Here is a 16,923-nt window from a genome sequence, read left to right on the forward strand (position 1 = left end):
AGTGTTATCTGAGCCCAATTCACTCCCACGCTCATTGTTACAGTTCCAGTGGGCCCTGCCTCAACTTCTGCCTTGCTCTCTTTCAGAATTATAAGTCTGCAGCTTCCTCATTTTTGAATCGATGGATTCAAAGACTTTAATTCACAGCACCAGAAACCAACTGCAGGCTCTTTCAGCCCCACAAAGCCTGGGCATACCTTCATGAAGAATATCCTCCTACAGGTCTTGCCTCGATCACTCCCAGCTGCTTGCAGTTGAGCAGCCTCAGAGGCCAGTGCTAGATCAGGAATGCTGCTTGGCCCAGCCTCCGACGTGTCTGCCAGCTGCACAGATGAGTGGAAAATTCCCTCCTTGCCCTGGGCCAAGGAGATCTCAAAGGGATCAGGATATTTCTCATCAGGGCTAGAACCATCGTCACTGGTCTTAGCATTACAGAGCATCAGGGACCTGGAGATGGACCGAAATTTTGCAGATTTTCTGCTCTTTCCAGCGCGGCTGTGTGATTCCATCCTCAAAGGGGAAGTGAAGTTGCCTTTCTTCCTTTCCTGGTCTCTGGCCCTTGGCTGACGGGTGGCCACTGGACAAGGCTTAGCTGCCACTTCATGAGTCCCTAGAGGAAAGAGGAAACGGGAAGAAGCAATGTGACTTGCTGCTGACAAGCGGAGCTGGACACAAGTCCTGGATCTGAGCCATGGGTTCCTGGTGCCCGTGAAGCAGGACAGGTGGGCAGACTGTCCCTCAAGATCACTGGCCCTTCCCGTGTGCCAGCCAAATGGGGCTCACTTAACCCTGTGGTTAATGCCACTCTGCTCCTAGGATAATGGAGACCCAGCCCCAGAGCTTCTCATTTTACAAGACAGGGGAATTGAGGTGCAGAGAGGGAAAGTATTAACCCAAGGCACTAGCAGAAGAGCCGGTAGTCGGTCACAGGAGACAGTTTAGGGATCATAGAGACCAGTGCTCTGTGAGGTTTTTAAACTTGGAAGCCATTCTTTAAACAGAAGTGTGCAGTGAACTCCAGTCTAGAGAGCAGACCAAAGACAGGAAAACTGGAGACTAAGTTCCACCTGCCTGGTCCCCTCGGTCACCCTTCGTGACTCCTGTAGCATCTGCAAAGAAGCCCCAGAATCCATGGAGCTGAGTCTGAAGACCACTGATATCTTACGTCCTCCACTGACAGATGACGAACCCAAGACTAGGAAGATTGGAAGTCTTACCCAACACTGACCTGTCAGAATTGATGTGAGCATAAAAGAAGGCAACACTTGGCAATTGCCCGCCAAAGGGATGAGCGGATAACAGGCTCTCGGCAAACATGCGTGTCTTTCTCCAGGCCTAAGGTCAAACATTTGGCCAGGGTCACAGTTAGGCCCAGGAGCCCCTGCTTCATCGTGTGTCCACTGAGTCAGACTCTCACAGCCAGAGAGGCCAGAGATGGGTTTTCCAGCCAGGCCAACAGCCTGGCTCGGCTCCACCAAGAGGACCCCCCCATGGATTCAGTTTCCATGAAGCAGGTGGTGAAAGGGGCCCTGACGCTGTATCCAAAAAAGTTCTGACTCAGGCCTGAGCCACAAAAGAGACACTGTTGCCGGAACAAGAAACTGTGGGATGCGCTTGGCCCACCACTGTACTGCTGTGTGCACATCCAGTATTGAATAAGAAATACCAGATGCCTCACAACATTTCATTGCATCAAAACTCTTTCACATATCCCCAGAGAGAAAATGTTTTCAACACTCAAGACTGCTCTTCAGCACTCAGACTGCACACATTTATTGTTTTCTGTGTTCGCTCTTTATCAATTTATTCACCGACCATCACAGCAATTCATAGCAATAAACAAAAATGTATGAATAACGGATTGAAAGTCTACTATATATCAGGCACTGTGCTTGATGCTTTCATATAAATTAATTCAGTGTGGATCCATTTTATCAAGCGCCCTCTTGTCAACATGCCAAAGTTTTGCACCCTAGGTTCTTCCATGTCAAATGATAGTAAAACCCCAATCACAGACGAATCCAAACCTCTGCAGAGTTTATGCCTGGCTGTGGATCTCTAAGCCTTGAAGAAGGCACTCTCACTCCTGTACAGGCTGGTCCCATAAAACATTCATGGCCACCAACTGGGCCTCCAGCTCTGGCCAGCAGTGGTAGTGTTTCAGTAATTCGCTTGAGAACACATTTCCAACAATGTCTATTTCAAAACTTCACTGTGGTGCGCCGGGCATTGTTCTCATTGCTTTACTATTTAGTTCCATAAACTCTATGGTAGGCTCCGTCAATACCCTCATTTTACAGAAGAGATACAGAGGCACAGGGAGGTTGGATGACTTTCCCAAGATCACACAGCTGGAACTCAGTGAAAGCAGGAATCAAACCAAGCGATGTGGCTCTGAAGTCTGCATGCAGCACCCTGCCTCTACCTTCTTACAGAGTATTGCCTGTCTCAGCTTTAGCCTCAGTCTCTTCCTGTGTCCTGGATCTTTATCCTTAACACATACACACGTTCAAACATTTCCTCCCTTTCAAACACCGCACGTTAACTCCATGTCCTCCTCTTGCCGCTTGCTTTTCTTTCTTTTTTTTTTTTTTTTGAGATGGAGTTTTTCTCTTGTTACCCAGGCTGGAGTGCAATGGCGCGATCTCGGCTCACTGCAACCTCTGCCTCCGAGTTCAAACGATTCTTCTGCCTCGGCCTCCCGAGTAGCTGGGACCACAGGCACGCGCCACCATGCCCAGCTAATTTTTTGTATTTTTAGTAGAGACGGGGTTTCACCATGTTGACCAGGATGGTCTCGATCTCTTGACCTCGTGATCCACCTGCCTCGGCCTCCCAAAGTGCTGGGATTACAGGCGTGAGCCGCCGCGCCCGGCGCCACTTGCTTTTCTTGTATCCCTTTCGTGTCTTCCTGAGCAAACGTTCCGCACTTTGCACTTCTCTCCTCATGCTTCCCTCCTCTTCAAGCCTTAGCCCACAGCGTCTGCTTCCTTTTCCTAGAGCCACTGACACTGTTTTATCAGGTCTGCCTTTTAAGAAACCCAAAGCTATGAACCGAAGTCCAGAGACCGCCATCTGCTTGGTTAAAAACCTTGCTGCATTCTGAGAGAATGTGTTAACCAGTATATCAATGCTCAGATCCGCTGGCAGAAGAATACGTAGATCTCAAGCTTTTAGAGTATTTTTCTTTTTCACCTCATTATTGCCTTGTTCCAGACGTCACCTTCCAAATGTGAGTGGGAATGTTCCCCTGCCTCCATCCCCAACACAAGAGTTTCTCTGCATCCCGCCAATTCGGTTTCCCAAAATGACTGACTCTCCACACCAATCTGGCTATAAATAATACGTCCAAACTTCTTTCCATTTTGATCACTTCCTTAGGAGTTCCTATAGTTCACCAGGGTTTCACGGGAAGAGGTGTGTGTGTGTGTGTGTGTGTGTGTGTGTGTGTGTGTGTGTTGGTCACAGCTAACACTGGTCCATTAGGCATTTGGAAATTTGTAAGATGATCAGTGCTGTGTTAAAATCCTTCTGCACTTTGCTGGTGCTGAACAGGACAGATATAAACATGGGGTTGCTGAGGGCCACCACGTAGAGAGGCTGCCTGAGAGTGAAGCCAACACAGAAGGTCCAGAACTCACAGAGGTGGGGAGAGAAGTGGAGGTAAAGGAAGGAGGACAGAGGGACAATCTGAGAGAAGCGGAGTTCAGATGTTATCATATGAGCGTCTGGATCCAGGTGTGCCCGAAACCACATCAACCTATGCAGTTATGCCAACCAATAGATTCCTCTTTTGCTTAAAAAAAAAACACCCTCCTGGAATAGTGGTTCTTCTCTGTGCTGTTGCTGACATAAAGCATGGAAAAGAATGACATCCAAGGGCCAAGAGGGTTTTTGAAACTCCCTTATCCCACCCCAAGCCAGAAGAGAAGCCAGTCATACCTACTCAAGGCCTCAACTCTACCCCCTCCATCCCCTAGTGCCAAGCTCTGGCATAACAGCCTCTTGAATTCCTGTCCCACCAAGAATTGCCACAGTCTGCATGGGTTCTCGGAAAGAAAACCCAATTCCCTTTCTCTTCCACATCCTCTCCCAATGTATAATAATTGTTGGGTAAGAGCCAGACCATTCACTAGGCCTTTTCCAGGACAAAAAAATCATCGAGGACCTTTGGGACTAGGTGCAAGGCTGGGTGCTTTACTCAGTGGTAGAATAGTTGGCTACATGCAGTATTTAGAAAACAGAGGGGTCAAATTCCTGGGTGGAAACTGTGCTAATCCTAATGCACCATCTGCGGGAGTGTCTGATGGGTACTGGCAGCTTTGAAAAAATAAGCTATTCCCCAGAGACCCCCCACTTCCATGACCTGGGCTCTCACGTGGGACGGCAGGGGCCATGGGATGCAAGTTGGCAATGCACCAGCGTCAAGGCATTAACCCTTTGGTTAAGAGCGAAGACAGTTTTCAAAATGACCCTTTCATTATAGAAAATGTTTCTTTCTTTTCTTTTTTTTTTTTTTAAAGAAGAAGGAAAAAAGGAAGAGAACAATTGCAAAAGAGCTGGAGTGGAGGAGCCAGAATTGAACTTCTGTGGGAAGACTGCCTTCCCTCCAGGCCTGGCACCGAGAGAGAGGAAGGGGGAGAGAGGAGAGTGAATAATTGAAAACACAGTGCCGCAGTCACATGGTTCAGCTTAGCTTCAGTAATTGAGCTCAGGACATTGGAACCAGCTATTGCTCCCGAATGGAACCAAATGTCAGCAGAGCTTGGGGACAAGCCTGTGCCATTCCTCCAGCCCAGCTGCCTTCGAAAGGTTGGAACTAATGAGCTTTCCCTTATTTTTCCCCAGGCTCTCTGACAACTTGTCAAACTCTTGCCAGATTTTCTCTGCCTCTGGTGGACCCGCCACAAGACGGCCTTGTGGGTCTTCTCCAGAGGATTTTGGGGGAAGCACAATGAAGGTCTCTAACACAGCTTCGTGAATGCAATCAGTTACTTTTACTTCCCAGCAGAAAAACTGAGACGTTCTGCAACTCCGCAGAAAACTGCTCTCCAACTCCCTGGAGGCTTCCCCACGCCACCCCAACTGTGCTAGGGTATTTGCTCTTTAGTTATATTCCACTGAATACCAGATCTGGGAGGGGTCTCCCCACCACATCTTAGGTAAGGACATTGGGCCAAATAGAGGGACAGGGCAGACTCATCATCACAGTTACCAGGATATGTTTTTACGATGGCAGAGCTGACGTTCACTTAGAACATGCAGAGCTGAAAGGAGAGAGCTGAATTGCAAAGAAATGGTTAGTTCCTCCTCTTTCAAGAAGTTCAAAAACCTTTCAGAATATGTGCTGTGAAGCAGGATCAGTTAGTCTGTCCCTCCCTTCCTACTTCCTTCCTTCCTTTTCGTTTTTTTTCCTTCGGCAAGCACTTGTTGAGAAACTGTTATGTGCCTGTTTTTGTGCTAAGCAAAGCTAACCTACTGGAGGAAAGGCCACAGTATTTCCATCTGGATAAAATACATTAAACTCCCTGGAGATCTTTGGGAGGGTAAATAACCATATGGAGCAAGGGGAACTAGCTGGTAAAATGTGTTTCAAATTGCTGAATTCTCCAACAGCGTCCTTTATCAAAGGCAATTTTTAAAGTTTGGTCACTCTAGCCCAAGGGGTAATTTTTGTTTTCTTTTCAATTAAAGAATGACTCCATGATAAGAAATAAAGTAACGTATGGTTCTTTCTCTTTCTAAAAGAACATCTTAGGCAGGGCGCAGTGGCTCACGCCTGTAATCCCAATGCTTTGGGATGCCAAGGTGGGCGGATTGCCTGAGCTCAGAAGTTCAAGGCCAGCTTGGGCAACCTGGTAAAACCCCATCTCTACCAAAAATACAAAAAATTTAGCCAGTGTGGTGGCGTGCACCTGTGGTCCCAGTTACTCGGGAGGCTGAGGTGGAGAGACTGCTTGAGCCTTCCAGGCAGAGGCTGCGGTGAGCCGAAATCATAGCACTGCACTCCAGCCCAAGCGACAGTGAGACCCTGTCTTGGAAAAAAAAAGAGTAACTTTAATAGGATTCCGTGGGATCTGCAGCTGGGAGTAGTTCTGTGTATGTCTCTATGCATTGTACAGAAGACTGGGAAGACATGGTGTCTCTGGACCTCAGTTTCCTAACTGGTAATTTAAGCAAGTTGTGTTGAAGTTAGTTTTATACCTGTCATCTTTCTTCCTCTATACTGTCACCAGCTGGAAAGGAGAAACAGATAAAGTCTCATTCATTTTTTTGTCCCCAAAGCTTTGATGGGGGTTGACACAAAGAAGGGCATTTCCATGTTCTTTTTTTTTTTTTTTTTTTTTTTTTTTTAGATGTTTTCTTGCTCTGTGACCTAGGCTGGAGTGCAGTGGCGCAATCTCAGCTCACTGCAACCTCCGCCTCCCGGGTTCACGCGATTCTCCTGCCTCAGCCTCCTGAGTATCTGTGACTACAGGCGTGTGCCACCATGCCTGGCTAATTTTTGTATTTTTAGTAGACATGAGGTTTCATCATATTGGCCAGGCTGGTCTCGAACTCCTGACCTTGTGATCTGCCCACCTCAGCCTCCCAAAGTGCTGGGATTACAGACTTGAGCCACTGCGCCAGGTCATTAAGATGATTTTTAAGATGCCTTAAACTACTTCTTGGGCCTTCTAGAGTTGCAGTGGCCAAGCATTTTTATATTAAAGTACCTTTTATAAATTATCTTTATTTCTCTTTTGTATAACAATAAGGATATTACATTTATTTTCTGCATGAAATAATGATTAAATTTTATAATTTTTCATTGAAGTATAACATCTTCAGTGTATACCTCAAGGAATTTTTTTCAAAGTAATAGTACTTATTTGTTATCTTACAGTTTCTTCTGGTCAGGAATTCAAGAGCAGCTGAGCTGGGTGATTCTGGCTCAGAGTCGCTCACCAGGTTGCAGTCAGATGTCGGCTGGGACTGCAGTTATCTGCAGGTTTAACTGGGACTGGAGGATTCACTTTCAATGTGGTTCACATGGCTGGCAAGTTGGTGCTGGCTGGTGGTTGGGGGCCTCAATTCCTTTCTCCATAGGGCTCTCCCTGGGTTTTTTTTTTTGAGTGTCCTGACAATATGGTGGATGGTTTCCCAGGGAGCAAACAATTCCAGAGACCAAGGTGGAATTAGCAATACCATTTATTATCTAGCCTTGAAAGCCACATGCCTCCTGGGTGGGCATGGTGGCTCACTCCTGTAATCCCAGCACTTTGGTAGGCCGAGGCAGGTGGATCACAAGGTCAAGGGTTCAAGACCAGCCTGGCCAATACGGTGAAACCCTATCTCTACTAAAAATACCAAAAAATTAGCCAGGCATAGTGGCACATGCCTGTAATCCCAGCTACTCAAGAGGCTGAGGCAGAAGAATTGCTTGAACCAGAGAGGCGGAGGTTGCAGTGAGCCGAGATCGCACCACTGCACTCCAGCCTGGGCAACAGAGTGAGACTCCATTGCAAAACAAAAAGAAAGAAAAAGAAAGCCACACGCCATCAGTTCTACCATATTCTATTGGCCACACAGGGCCAACTCTGATATACTCTGGGAGGGGACTACACAAGGGCATGAATACCAGGGGGCTAGGCTTACTGGGGGGACGGCTACCACATTGCCCATGTTGGATTCCATTCTGGGTTCCATAGTCACGTCAGTGTCTTGCATCACCCCTTTTTTTTTTTTTTTTTTTTNGCTGGTCAGGCATTTCCACATGGCTGCTTGGGCTTCCTCATAGCAGGGCGGTCTCAGGATTGGCAGACATTTTTTTTTTTTTTTGAGATGGAGTCCGCTCTTGTTGCCCAGGCTGGAATGCAATGGCGTGATCTCGGCTCAATGCAACCTCCGCCTCCTGGGCTCCAGCAATTCTCCTGCCTCAGCCTCCTAAGTAGCTGGGACTACAGGCACATGCCACCATGCCCAGGTATTTTTTTTTTTATTTATTTTTAGTAGAGATGGGGTTTCACCATGTTGACCAGGATGGTCTCTATCTCTTGACCTCGTGATCCACCTGCCTCAGCCTCCCAAAGTGCTGGGATTACAGGCATGTGAGCCACTGTGCCCAGCTTGCATGTTCAATGAATGAATGGCAGATGGGTGTTTCAGAGACTCCTTCCAACAGACTTTTCCTGCACCAACACCATGTGAAGTGTTCTCAAGGAAACCATCTCAACTAGGACAACAGAATGATGGACTCCAGGAAACCAACTGACACCAGAGTGACAAGGAGCCACAGTGGGCTGACCTCAGAGCGGAAGACAAGCCAAGAGCCATCAAGGAAGATTCTCAATGCTGCTCCTCAGAAAAGCCTATTTGACCCAACAATCCCATTACTGGGTATATACCCGAAGAACTATAAATCGTTCTACTATAAAGACATGTGCACATGTATGTTCATTGCAGCCCTGTGTACAATAGCAAAGACCTGGAACCAACCCAACTGCCCATCAATGATAGGCTGGGCAAAGAAAATGTGGTACATATATATACACCATGGAATACTACGCAGCCATAAAAAATGATGAGTTCGTGTCCTTTGTAGGGACTTGGGTTAATCTGGAAGCCAACATTCTCAGCAAACTGACACAAGAACAGAAAACTAAACACTGCATGTTCTCACTCATAGATGGGTGTTGAACAATGAGAACATGTGGACTCAAGGAGAGGAACATCACACACTGGGGGCAGTTGTGGGGGTGTAGGGGAGGGACAGCTGGGAGTGGGGAGGGTGAGGAGGGTGGGGGGATAACATGGGGAGAAATGCTGGATATAATATACACCTAAAGTAAAATAAAAAAAATAATAATAAAATTTTAAAAGATCCCAGAGAAGCCCCTCGCAGGGGCCACTACACGTTCAGCATCCTGGAAGGAGATCCTAACCATCAGTGCACAGGCATGAGTGGGGCATCAGGATGGCCTCAACAAAATCCAGGGCCCTGGGGCACAGGGTAAGTCAGGACAGGGATTTCTCTCTCATCATATATTACCTCCAAGATGGTAAGGGTATGCTCTATAATCCATCTCAATAAGGAGCTGGATAAACAAAGGCATTTCCATGCAGATAAATAAGGACCTATCCAGCCATCACTGTTCTTGAGAGACTAGCTAAAGCTCATTCCTCGTGAAATCCCAGTGCCCAGAACAGGACTTCACACTTAGGATGCACTCAGGCAGGGTCGTTGCAGCATGAAATGAGAGGTCAACTGCACAAAGCTACACACAGGGATATCCACACCATGTTGTTAATTAGTCATTGTTAATCATTGGGAGGATGGACACGCAGGATTATAAATATACTGCTTAAAGGCTTAGGCTCTGAAATTGACCTCCCCTTCTTTCTGCCTTGCTTTATCTTCACTGAGGGTTGTCTGCTCTATTCGTCCTTTCCAAGGGCTCATTCTTAGAAGCAGGGAACACATCTGCTTTTGGGGTTTGATTTCCAGCATGCTTATTTCTGCTTCAGTTACTTGTTTGCTTCTTGCTTTTGTTTTGTTATTTTTTTCTATCTTCAAGAATTGAATATTTAGTTTCCTCAAATTCATTCTATTTTAGAAATGATAGCATATCATGTAGCGGTCACACGCTGCAGCTTTACAGCCTAGGTAGATCTAGGTGTCAATCTCACTCCAACAATTTTCCGTGCCTGACTTTGAAGAAATCTACTTAGCATGCAGTGGAGAGGAGGGAGCCTGGAAGAGCTCAACAAGCCTGCAAGGCTGTGAGGAGAGGTGTCTGCGGTGCGAGGCACAGTAGACTTGTTCAGGGCCACGGATGGGAGCAGCTTTGGGTTCTTCTCATAGAAGGTCCTCATGAATCCTCAGTAGGCAGCCTCATCATTGCTGTCTCGCTGCTGCTGCTGTTGCTGCTAAGACAGACAGTCCCGGCCCAGCTGGATAGAGGCTGTACATTCTTCAAAGACACCCAGAGGGGGAAACAAGATGGTCAACTACATGCAGCCAGGAAGTGTTGTTCCCACTGAGAGAGAGACCAAACTACCAAGGAATCCACCATCATTTGGGCAGCTCTTCACAGACAAAAAGCCAAGGGTGTGTAGAGAGATGATGCTGAAGCTGAGGCTGAAGAGGGAGGAAGCTGGGAACCCTGCAGGTTCCTAGCTAGGGCTAGTTCATGGCCCAAACAGCTCCTGGGAAAGGAGTGAGTGAGGTAACTGAAGGATGCCTCACTCTTGCTGTCAGCCTCTGGGATTCTAGCTATAGGGGACCCTGCATCACACAAGGACATGGGAGCTAGAGGGGGATCTTCCCAGAGCACAGGCAAAGACAGGCCTTCAGACAGCATGGATCTGAGGAGTTTTTGTGCACTGGACATTTCCAGCAGAGAGGAGCCATAGATGGTCATCCCCCAGGACTCTCTATTCCCCTCTGGAGGCATTGGCCCCAGCTGACCTTCCAGCCAGGAGAAAGCAGGGCTGGCTTCTCTGGGAATGATGCACATCTGTTTTGCAAGCCTTCCTACACACTAGCCCTTCCCAGGGCCCATGCCTAGCCACCGTGCAGGAGCAGGTGCACAGCACAGCTTCCTCAGCCCAGCCTGAGTGCATTGCTCTACCTGAGTACTTTCCTAGTGATCTGGGGCACGTCAGACCCCCAGTGCAGCCAGAATCCAACTGTGAGCCATGGGATGTCCTGGACCCCGGGGCTAACAGTACAGCAGCTCAGTAATACAAAGTCAAGATCTGTGTTTGGCCCTTGAGTTAGGGAGGATCCCCCACCCTCAGAGAATGGCAAGGAGTGAGGCACATGGGTTCCTGGGTCAGGGTGGGAACAAGATATGCCTCCCTCCACAGGATCAGTCCAGAAAGGGTGCAGCACATCTTCCAGTGACAGCCTTTCCCAGAGGGGCCCTGCATCCCAGGACACCTACGAAAGAAACACGGGCTCATAACCAGTAATCAAAAAGGTCTCCCCCAAGGCTCGTGAGCAGACCCGGTGAAGGGGCCATTTGTCTCCATCCACCACTGCAGAGCCCACCTGCCGACACGAGGAAACAAGAGTAGTGTGGCTGGCCCGTACCCTAGCTGTTGGTCATTACTCTTCCACGCCACCTACTGGATCAAAGTCCAAGCGGCATCACCAAAAATTAACCTACTAATATATGCATAGTGCTACAATGAACATACAAGTGCATGAGGGTTGTTGTTGTTTTTTTTTTTTTTTGGAATAATGATCTGCTTTTCTTTGGGTATATATACAGTAATGGGATTTCTGGGATTACAGGCATTTGCCAGCTCGCCTGGCTAATTTTTGTATTTTTAGTACAGACGGGGTTTTCATCATGTTTGCCAGGCTGGTCTCGAACTCCTGACCTCAAATGATCCACTCACCTTTGCCTCCCAGAGTGCTGGTAGTGCAAGCATGAGCCACCATGCCTAGCCTAAGATTATTTTTATCATTTGGTTGTAGCCAACTCCAGCCAAACTGCAGACACCAGGGAATCTTGCAGCAGTGGCTGAGAACATAGGATACCTGCCACATTTACTGAAGCAATGGCTAGGCAATGCATCCCCTGCATTGAGCTAATTGTCAGAAGCATAAAATAAAAGTGTGTATGCATGTATGTGTGTGTGTGTGTGATGTTAGAATAAGTCAGAAAGAATACTCAACAAGTTGTTACTGAAGAGCAAAGAATGGGCAAAAACTGATTACATTTTACTAATTACAGCATTTTTACCAAAAGCGAAATTTAATAGTAAAGATTAAAATACAAAGTGGCAATATAATAAATTGGTAATAAATTTGTATACGCCACTTAACTACAACCTAAAAAGAAAAAGAGGAAAAAAAAAAACCCAAAAACAAAAAAACACAAACTTAAACCCAGAATACGATCTGCCTGCTGGAAGAACTAGATTGGGAGAGCAGCTGGAAAAGCTGTCTGTGGATGGACAACTAAGATCTCCTTCCTGGGGAACTAAGGGCAGGGGCATGAAATTGACATTAAATCGACATCCAGTGATCTCTAAATGGAACTAAGAGGAGATTCAAAGAAATGCAAAATAACAGCTATAGAGCATTACAGAGTCTTTGGCCTGAAAGAATTTTTCACATTTTGCTGGTCCAACTGCTATCATTTACTTCTCTGTGGGTGTGGTGTGTGTGTGTGTGTGTGATTGTTTTGGTTTGGGTTTTGGTAAGAAATAATTATATATCATCTCCTTTAAGATTATTTTTAGATATATTTCTTTTCACCACACACACCCCCCCTCCCCCCACACACACACTTTTATTTTCTGCTTCTGACAATTAGCTCAAGGCAGGGGATGCATTGCCTAGCCATTGCTTCAGTAAACGTGGCAGGTATCCTATGTTCTCAGCCACTGCTGCACGATTCTCTGGCATCTGCAGTTTGGCTGGAGTTGGCTACAATCATCCTTGGAGTATGAAGAGAAGGAAGGGAGAGAGAGAAGGCGCGTAAGACTGGGCCACCTGCCCACCTTCCCCAATCCTCACCATTGTTCGAGTCTCTCTTAACCTATTTATCAGAAAGTACAGAAAAAAAAGAGAGATCAGCTCATGGCTGACTCAGGCCTGAAATCCTTGCCTTGGATAATGGGGAGAAGGCCATCTTTTTGAAAGAGAAGATCTGGAATATTTCAGTTATGATATTCTCCTGACACATTTTCACCATCCCAAACTCCACCCACTGTTCTACAGGACTATTTATGAAACTTTTAAAATCATGACCTGTGCGAGGCATGCTGGCTAACAACTTTAATTCCAGCACTTTGGGAGGTTGAGGCAGGCAAATCACTCCAGCTCGGGAGTTTCAGCCTGGCCAACACGGCAAAACCTCATCTCCAATAAAAATACAAAAATTATCCAGGTGTGACGGCACGCGCCTGTAGTGCTGGCTACTAGGGAGGCTGAAGTGGGAGAATCGCCTGAGCCTAGGGAGTCAAGACTGCAGTGAGCCAGGATTGCACCACTGCACTCCAGCCTGGGCAACAGAGTGAGACCCTGTTTCAAAAAATAAATAAATAGATAAATAAATAAAAATAATTTTTAAAGAATTTTAAAAATTAAAAAAATATTGACTTACAGTAAGAATTTACATTTTACATCATAGTACATAGATTACATAAATACCCATAAGATGTATATGTATATATAAATAAATATATATAACTAAAAAGTTTCATGGAACATCTTTACTACGGTATAATAAAGATAATATAAAATATCTACGGTATAAAAAAGATAATATGAAATATGCCTTTGTTAAGAACCTGATGCAATCTGATGTATGCTATTCTTTTTTTGTTTTAGAGAAAAGAAGTTGGTTTCAACCCAGTAAATTGATTTTCAATTCACTAGCCGTTTTCACGCTTGAAAACCACTACTTTAAGGTTTTCTCTGATTTCTTATAGCAATTCCATGTGGGATATTTGCTTTGATTCCTCATTTAGCTCCCATCTTTGAGCCGCTGAATCTTTTCATATGTACATTGATTTTGCTGTGTTTGCTCAGCCCTACTCAAGAGGTCTGTGTTGACTCAGATTCGGGAGCCGGGATGGGTTCTGAAATTCCCTGTCGGAATCTTTCATACATGCCCAAGCCAGACTGCAGAAAGGGCTTAGATTTCTTGTGGCTTTTCTTTGCCAGGTGAGGGATGCAGTGAGCAGCAGGGAGGGTGCGCCGTTCCCCAGCATCTAAGCCATCAGGCGAGCCTTAGACCTCTGGAAGGGATCTGTGTAGGGGACCGCCTCCTGTTGGCTGAGCAAGGCAGTCGTGTCCCAGCCATTGTAACTGTCCACTGGAGGAGCATTTTCGCCCCAGCTGTACATGCTGAGACTAAGCCAGGGGCAAGACCATGGAGATCTCCACGCTGGGTGGTCCTCCGCATCGGGGGCGCCGAGCAGCACTACCAGTTGCTCCCACCCAAAGCAAACCTCTCCTCCAGCATCTCCAGATTGGCAGGCACAGCGCCTACCTTCTGATGGGCTCTGCCCTTCCATCCGCGTCCTGGGCATCCACCTGCAGTGTCCAGCCCCCATCAGCTCTGTACTCTTTGGTACTGAAACTTCTCAGTATTTCTGGCATACTCTGAACAACCCTGTCTAGTTTACAAGACGGACATCGATTTGTCCTTATTTCAACAGAAGTTCAAAAGAAGAACTTGAGGTAAATTCCCGATTTCCAGTTGTCTTCCTAGCTAACCAAAACTCTAAGCTCTTGGAACTGTTTATTTTGCCCCAATGCCTATTTTCTCCCCATGTACATGAGCATGTTGCTACTCACAATGAATTGCTTTTTAATAGCAAAACATAACATATATGAAAATGTATTACCAACTCAAATGCTCCCATTTTTTAATTTTTTGTTTTTTGAGAGGGAGTCTTCCTCTGTCACCCAGGCTGAGATGCAATGGTGCGATCTCGGCTCTCTGCAACCTCCACTTCCCAGATTCAAGCGATTCTCCCGCCTCAGCCTCCTGAGTAGCTGGGATTACAGGCATGCACCACCATGCCCAGCTAATTTTTGGTATTTTTAGTAGAGACAGGGTTTCACCGTGTTGGTCAGGCTGGTCTCGAACTCCTGACCTCAGGTGATCCACATGCCTCGGCCTCCCAAAATGCTGGGATTTACAGGCGTGAGCACTGTGCCCAGCCAGCAGATTTCAATTCAAAGTGTATCTGCCTCCCTCTCACTCCTACAACCCTGGACCACTGCTGGAAACCAGAAACGGGGAGAGCATTGACAAAAGGGCAGGTTTTAAGCTCCTGGCCTGCCTTCTGCCAAAATAATGTTGCCTTAACTCTTTGTATATGAGTTTTCATGGTAGATTTCAATTCTTAAAAGGTTTCAATGAGTACAAAGAATTAGAAAGTAATAATTCTATAGTTAATCACATCCAAAGGAGATTTTTTTGAACCCTATGGATATAGGACTGTCTTTGTGTTTAGGAAATGTAAGTATTTATTGAGGCATGCCACAAAGTCAGTAAGAGCATGGATTTTGGAGTCAGACAGGCTGGGTTCGGGTCCTGGGAATGTCTAGGTGAGCGGTCATGTCCAAGCCTCCTCACCTCTCGATCTGGGGATACACTCCCTAAGCCCCAGGTTGTTGTAAGGTTTAAATGAAATGATGTGTGTGAATATTTTAGCATGGTGCCTGGGCCCTGAAGAGTGGCCAGGAAATGGTTGGGGTACTAAGTATTGTTAATCAGCCTCCCTGGGGATTGAATAAATGATTAGCAGGGGCTTCGAGGCTCTAACCCACCTGACGGCTCCTGCCCACGTCATGTCTGCAGCAGGGTGGGGGCCTTCTACTGTGCTCATAAATGTTAACCATCACTTAACTTCAGAGCAGAAAAGGAGAACAGAGAGGAGGGAAGAGGGAAAACTGGAGAAACAGGAAGGGGAGCCAGAGAGACGGCAGCTCCCAGGCTGCTTCCAGAAACCTGGTGGGAGCTCAGACTGGCCTCTTGGGACAAAGGGGTCGTCTTTGTGCCGCTCAGCCTGAAGTGGGACGATTTCACCTGGCAAGGGCAGGAGGAGCGGATGCTTCCCTGTATTCCCCAGGGAACCTCTATTCTTGTGCTGTTACCTCATTCTCCAGCTACGGAAAGCAAACTTGCTATGGACCAAAAAAAAAAAAAAAAAACCACCAATCCTGGCACCTACCAACGCAGGAATTAGTCACTCAACCCTTATCAAAAGCAAGTGGAGTGAACACTCTTCCCATGGTCATTCTGCAGAGGTGCCCACCGGCCGTGCCCACTTTGGAGAAGAGGAGTGTGGCCAGCAGCAGAGCAGCCTCCTTCAGGCGCCTGTGGCCCTTCTCTCTCCCGCTGCTTTCCATTCCTCTGCCTCCTTCCACACTCCAGTGCCAAGGATGAGACTCGGCTGATAAGTCAGAAATCTCAGGACCAAATTCTCCCCGTGCTGCAGAGCTAGGGCAAGCGACATCCCTCTGTCCACCTTCTGAAGCTGCTTCCTCCTGTACCTAATTGTGTGAGGTGGTGACACAGAGATTCCTACCAACACAATTCTGGCTTCTGCTCTTCCTCTAACCCCAGCACCACTTCCAAATACGAAGTTACGACCTAGCAACCAAGACTCTCCCCATTCAGGTCAGAAAGGCCAGCCTCCTGCCTCCGGTAACGCAGTCTGGACAGAGCAGCTACCTGACAGACAGTCACTCACCGGGTGCCCACCTACCTCCTATACACCGTCCCCCGGGGCTGCCACCTCCCTCGCTCCTCTCTCCAGCTGCCCAGCAGGGACTGCAGCACCACCTCTCCCCAGATAGCCTGTGGCCCAGGCCTGGGTCAGAGCCGGCAAGGATTGAGAAATGGATGCTCCGTTCTCATACGGAGGCCAGCCTCTGAGTCCGATCCCAGGCTCCAATAGTTGAGCAGGACACAACATTCACCACCTGCTCTGGACAGGTGACTCAGGACAAATGTGTCCCACCTGGCATGGATTTGCTCGAAGACTCCTGACCTGAGCCATCTGACTGCTCCACGTGAAAAGGCTTGGTCCAAAAAGGGGGGCTGCCAGTGCTGAGAAGCTCAGCCTCAGAACAAGGTCCACCATCTGCTGGGCTGGCCGGCAACACCCAGGAGGCAAAGCCAGTGCAGAGCCACAGAACCACAGTGGGGTTCCTCGGTGCACCTCAACTGCCCCTGCCTTCTTTGAACAAGGAGAGCCGAAAGGTAATAAACATGACTCGGTGGCTGCAATGTGCCTGGTACACTGCTAGGAGCTTTCCATAAACCGCATCACATGCTGGGAGTCGCAACACATGCCTATAATCCCAGCTACCCGGGAGGCTGAGGCAGAAGGATCACTTAAGCCAGCGGTTCAAGATCAGCCTGGGCAGCATAGCGAGACCTCATCTCAAATTATATAAAAATT

At 47.3% G+C, this 16,923-nt stretch overlaps 1 protein-coding gene across 1 annotated transcript in view; it reads right to left on the minus strand.

Annotated features, from left to right (window-relative positions):
- IL16 (interleukin 16) overlaps nucleotides 1-16,923 on the minus strand; it is a 110,199-nt gene that overhangs the window by 79,342 nt on the left and 13,934 nt on the right. The window contains exon 2 of the mRNA XM_037731597.1: nucleotides 198-610. Coding sequence (XP_037587525.1) covers nucleotides 198-610 — 413 coding nt within the window. The remainder of the gene's footprint in view (nucleotides 1-197; nucleotides 611-16,923) is intronic.

This window comes from Cebus imitator, unplaced genomic scaffold (genome assembly GCF_001604975.1).
Source record: "Cebus imitator isolate Cc_AM_T3 unplaced genomic scaffold, Cebus_imitator-1.0 Scaffold410, whole genome shotgun sequence".
In the NCBI taxonomy this organism is placed as follows: domain Eukaryota; kingdom Metazoa; phylum Chordata; class Mammalia; order Primates; family Cebidae; genus Cebus; species Cebus imitator.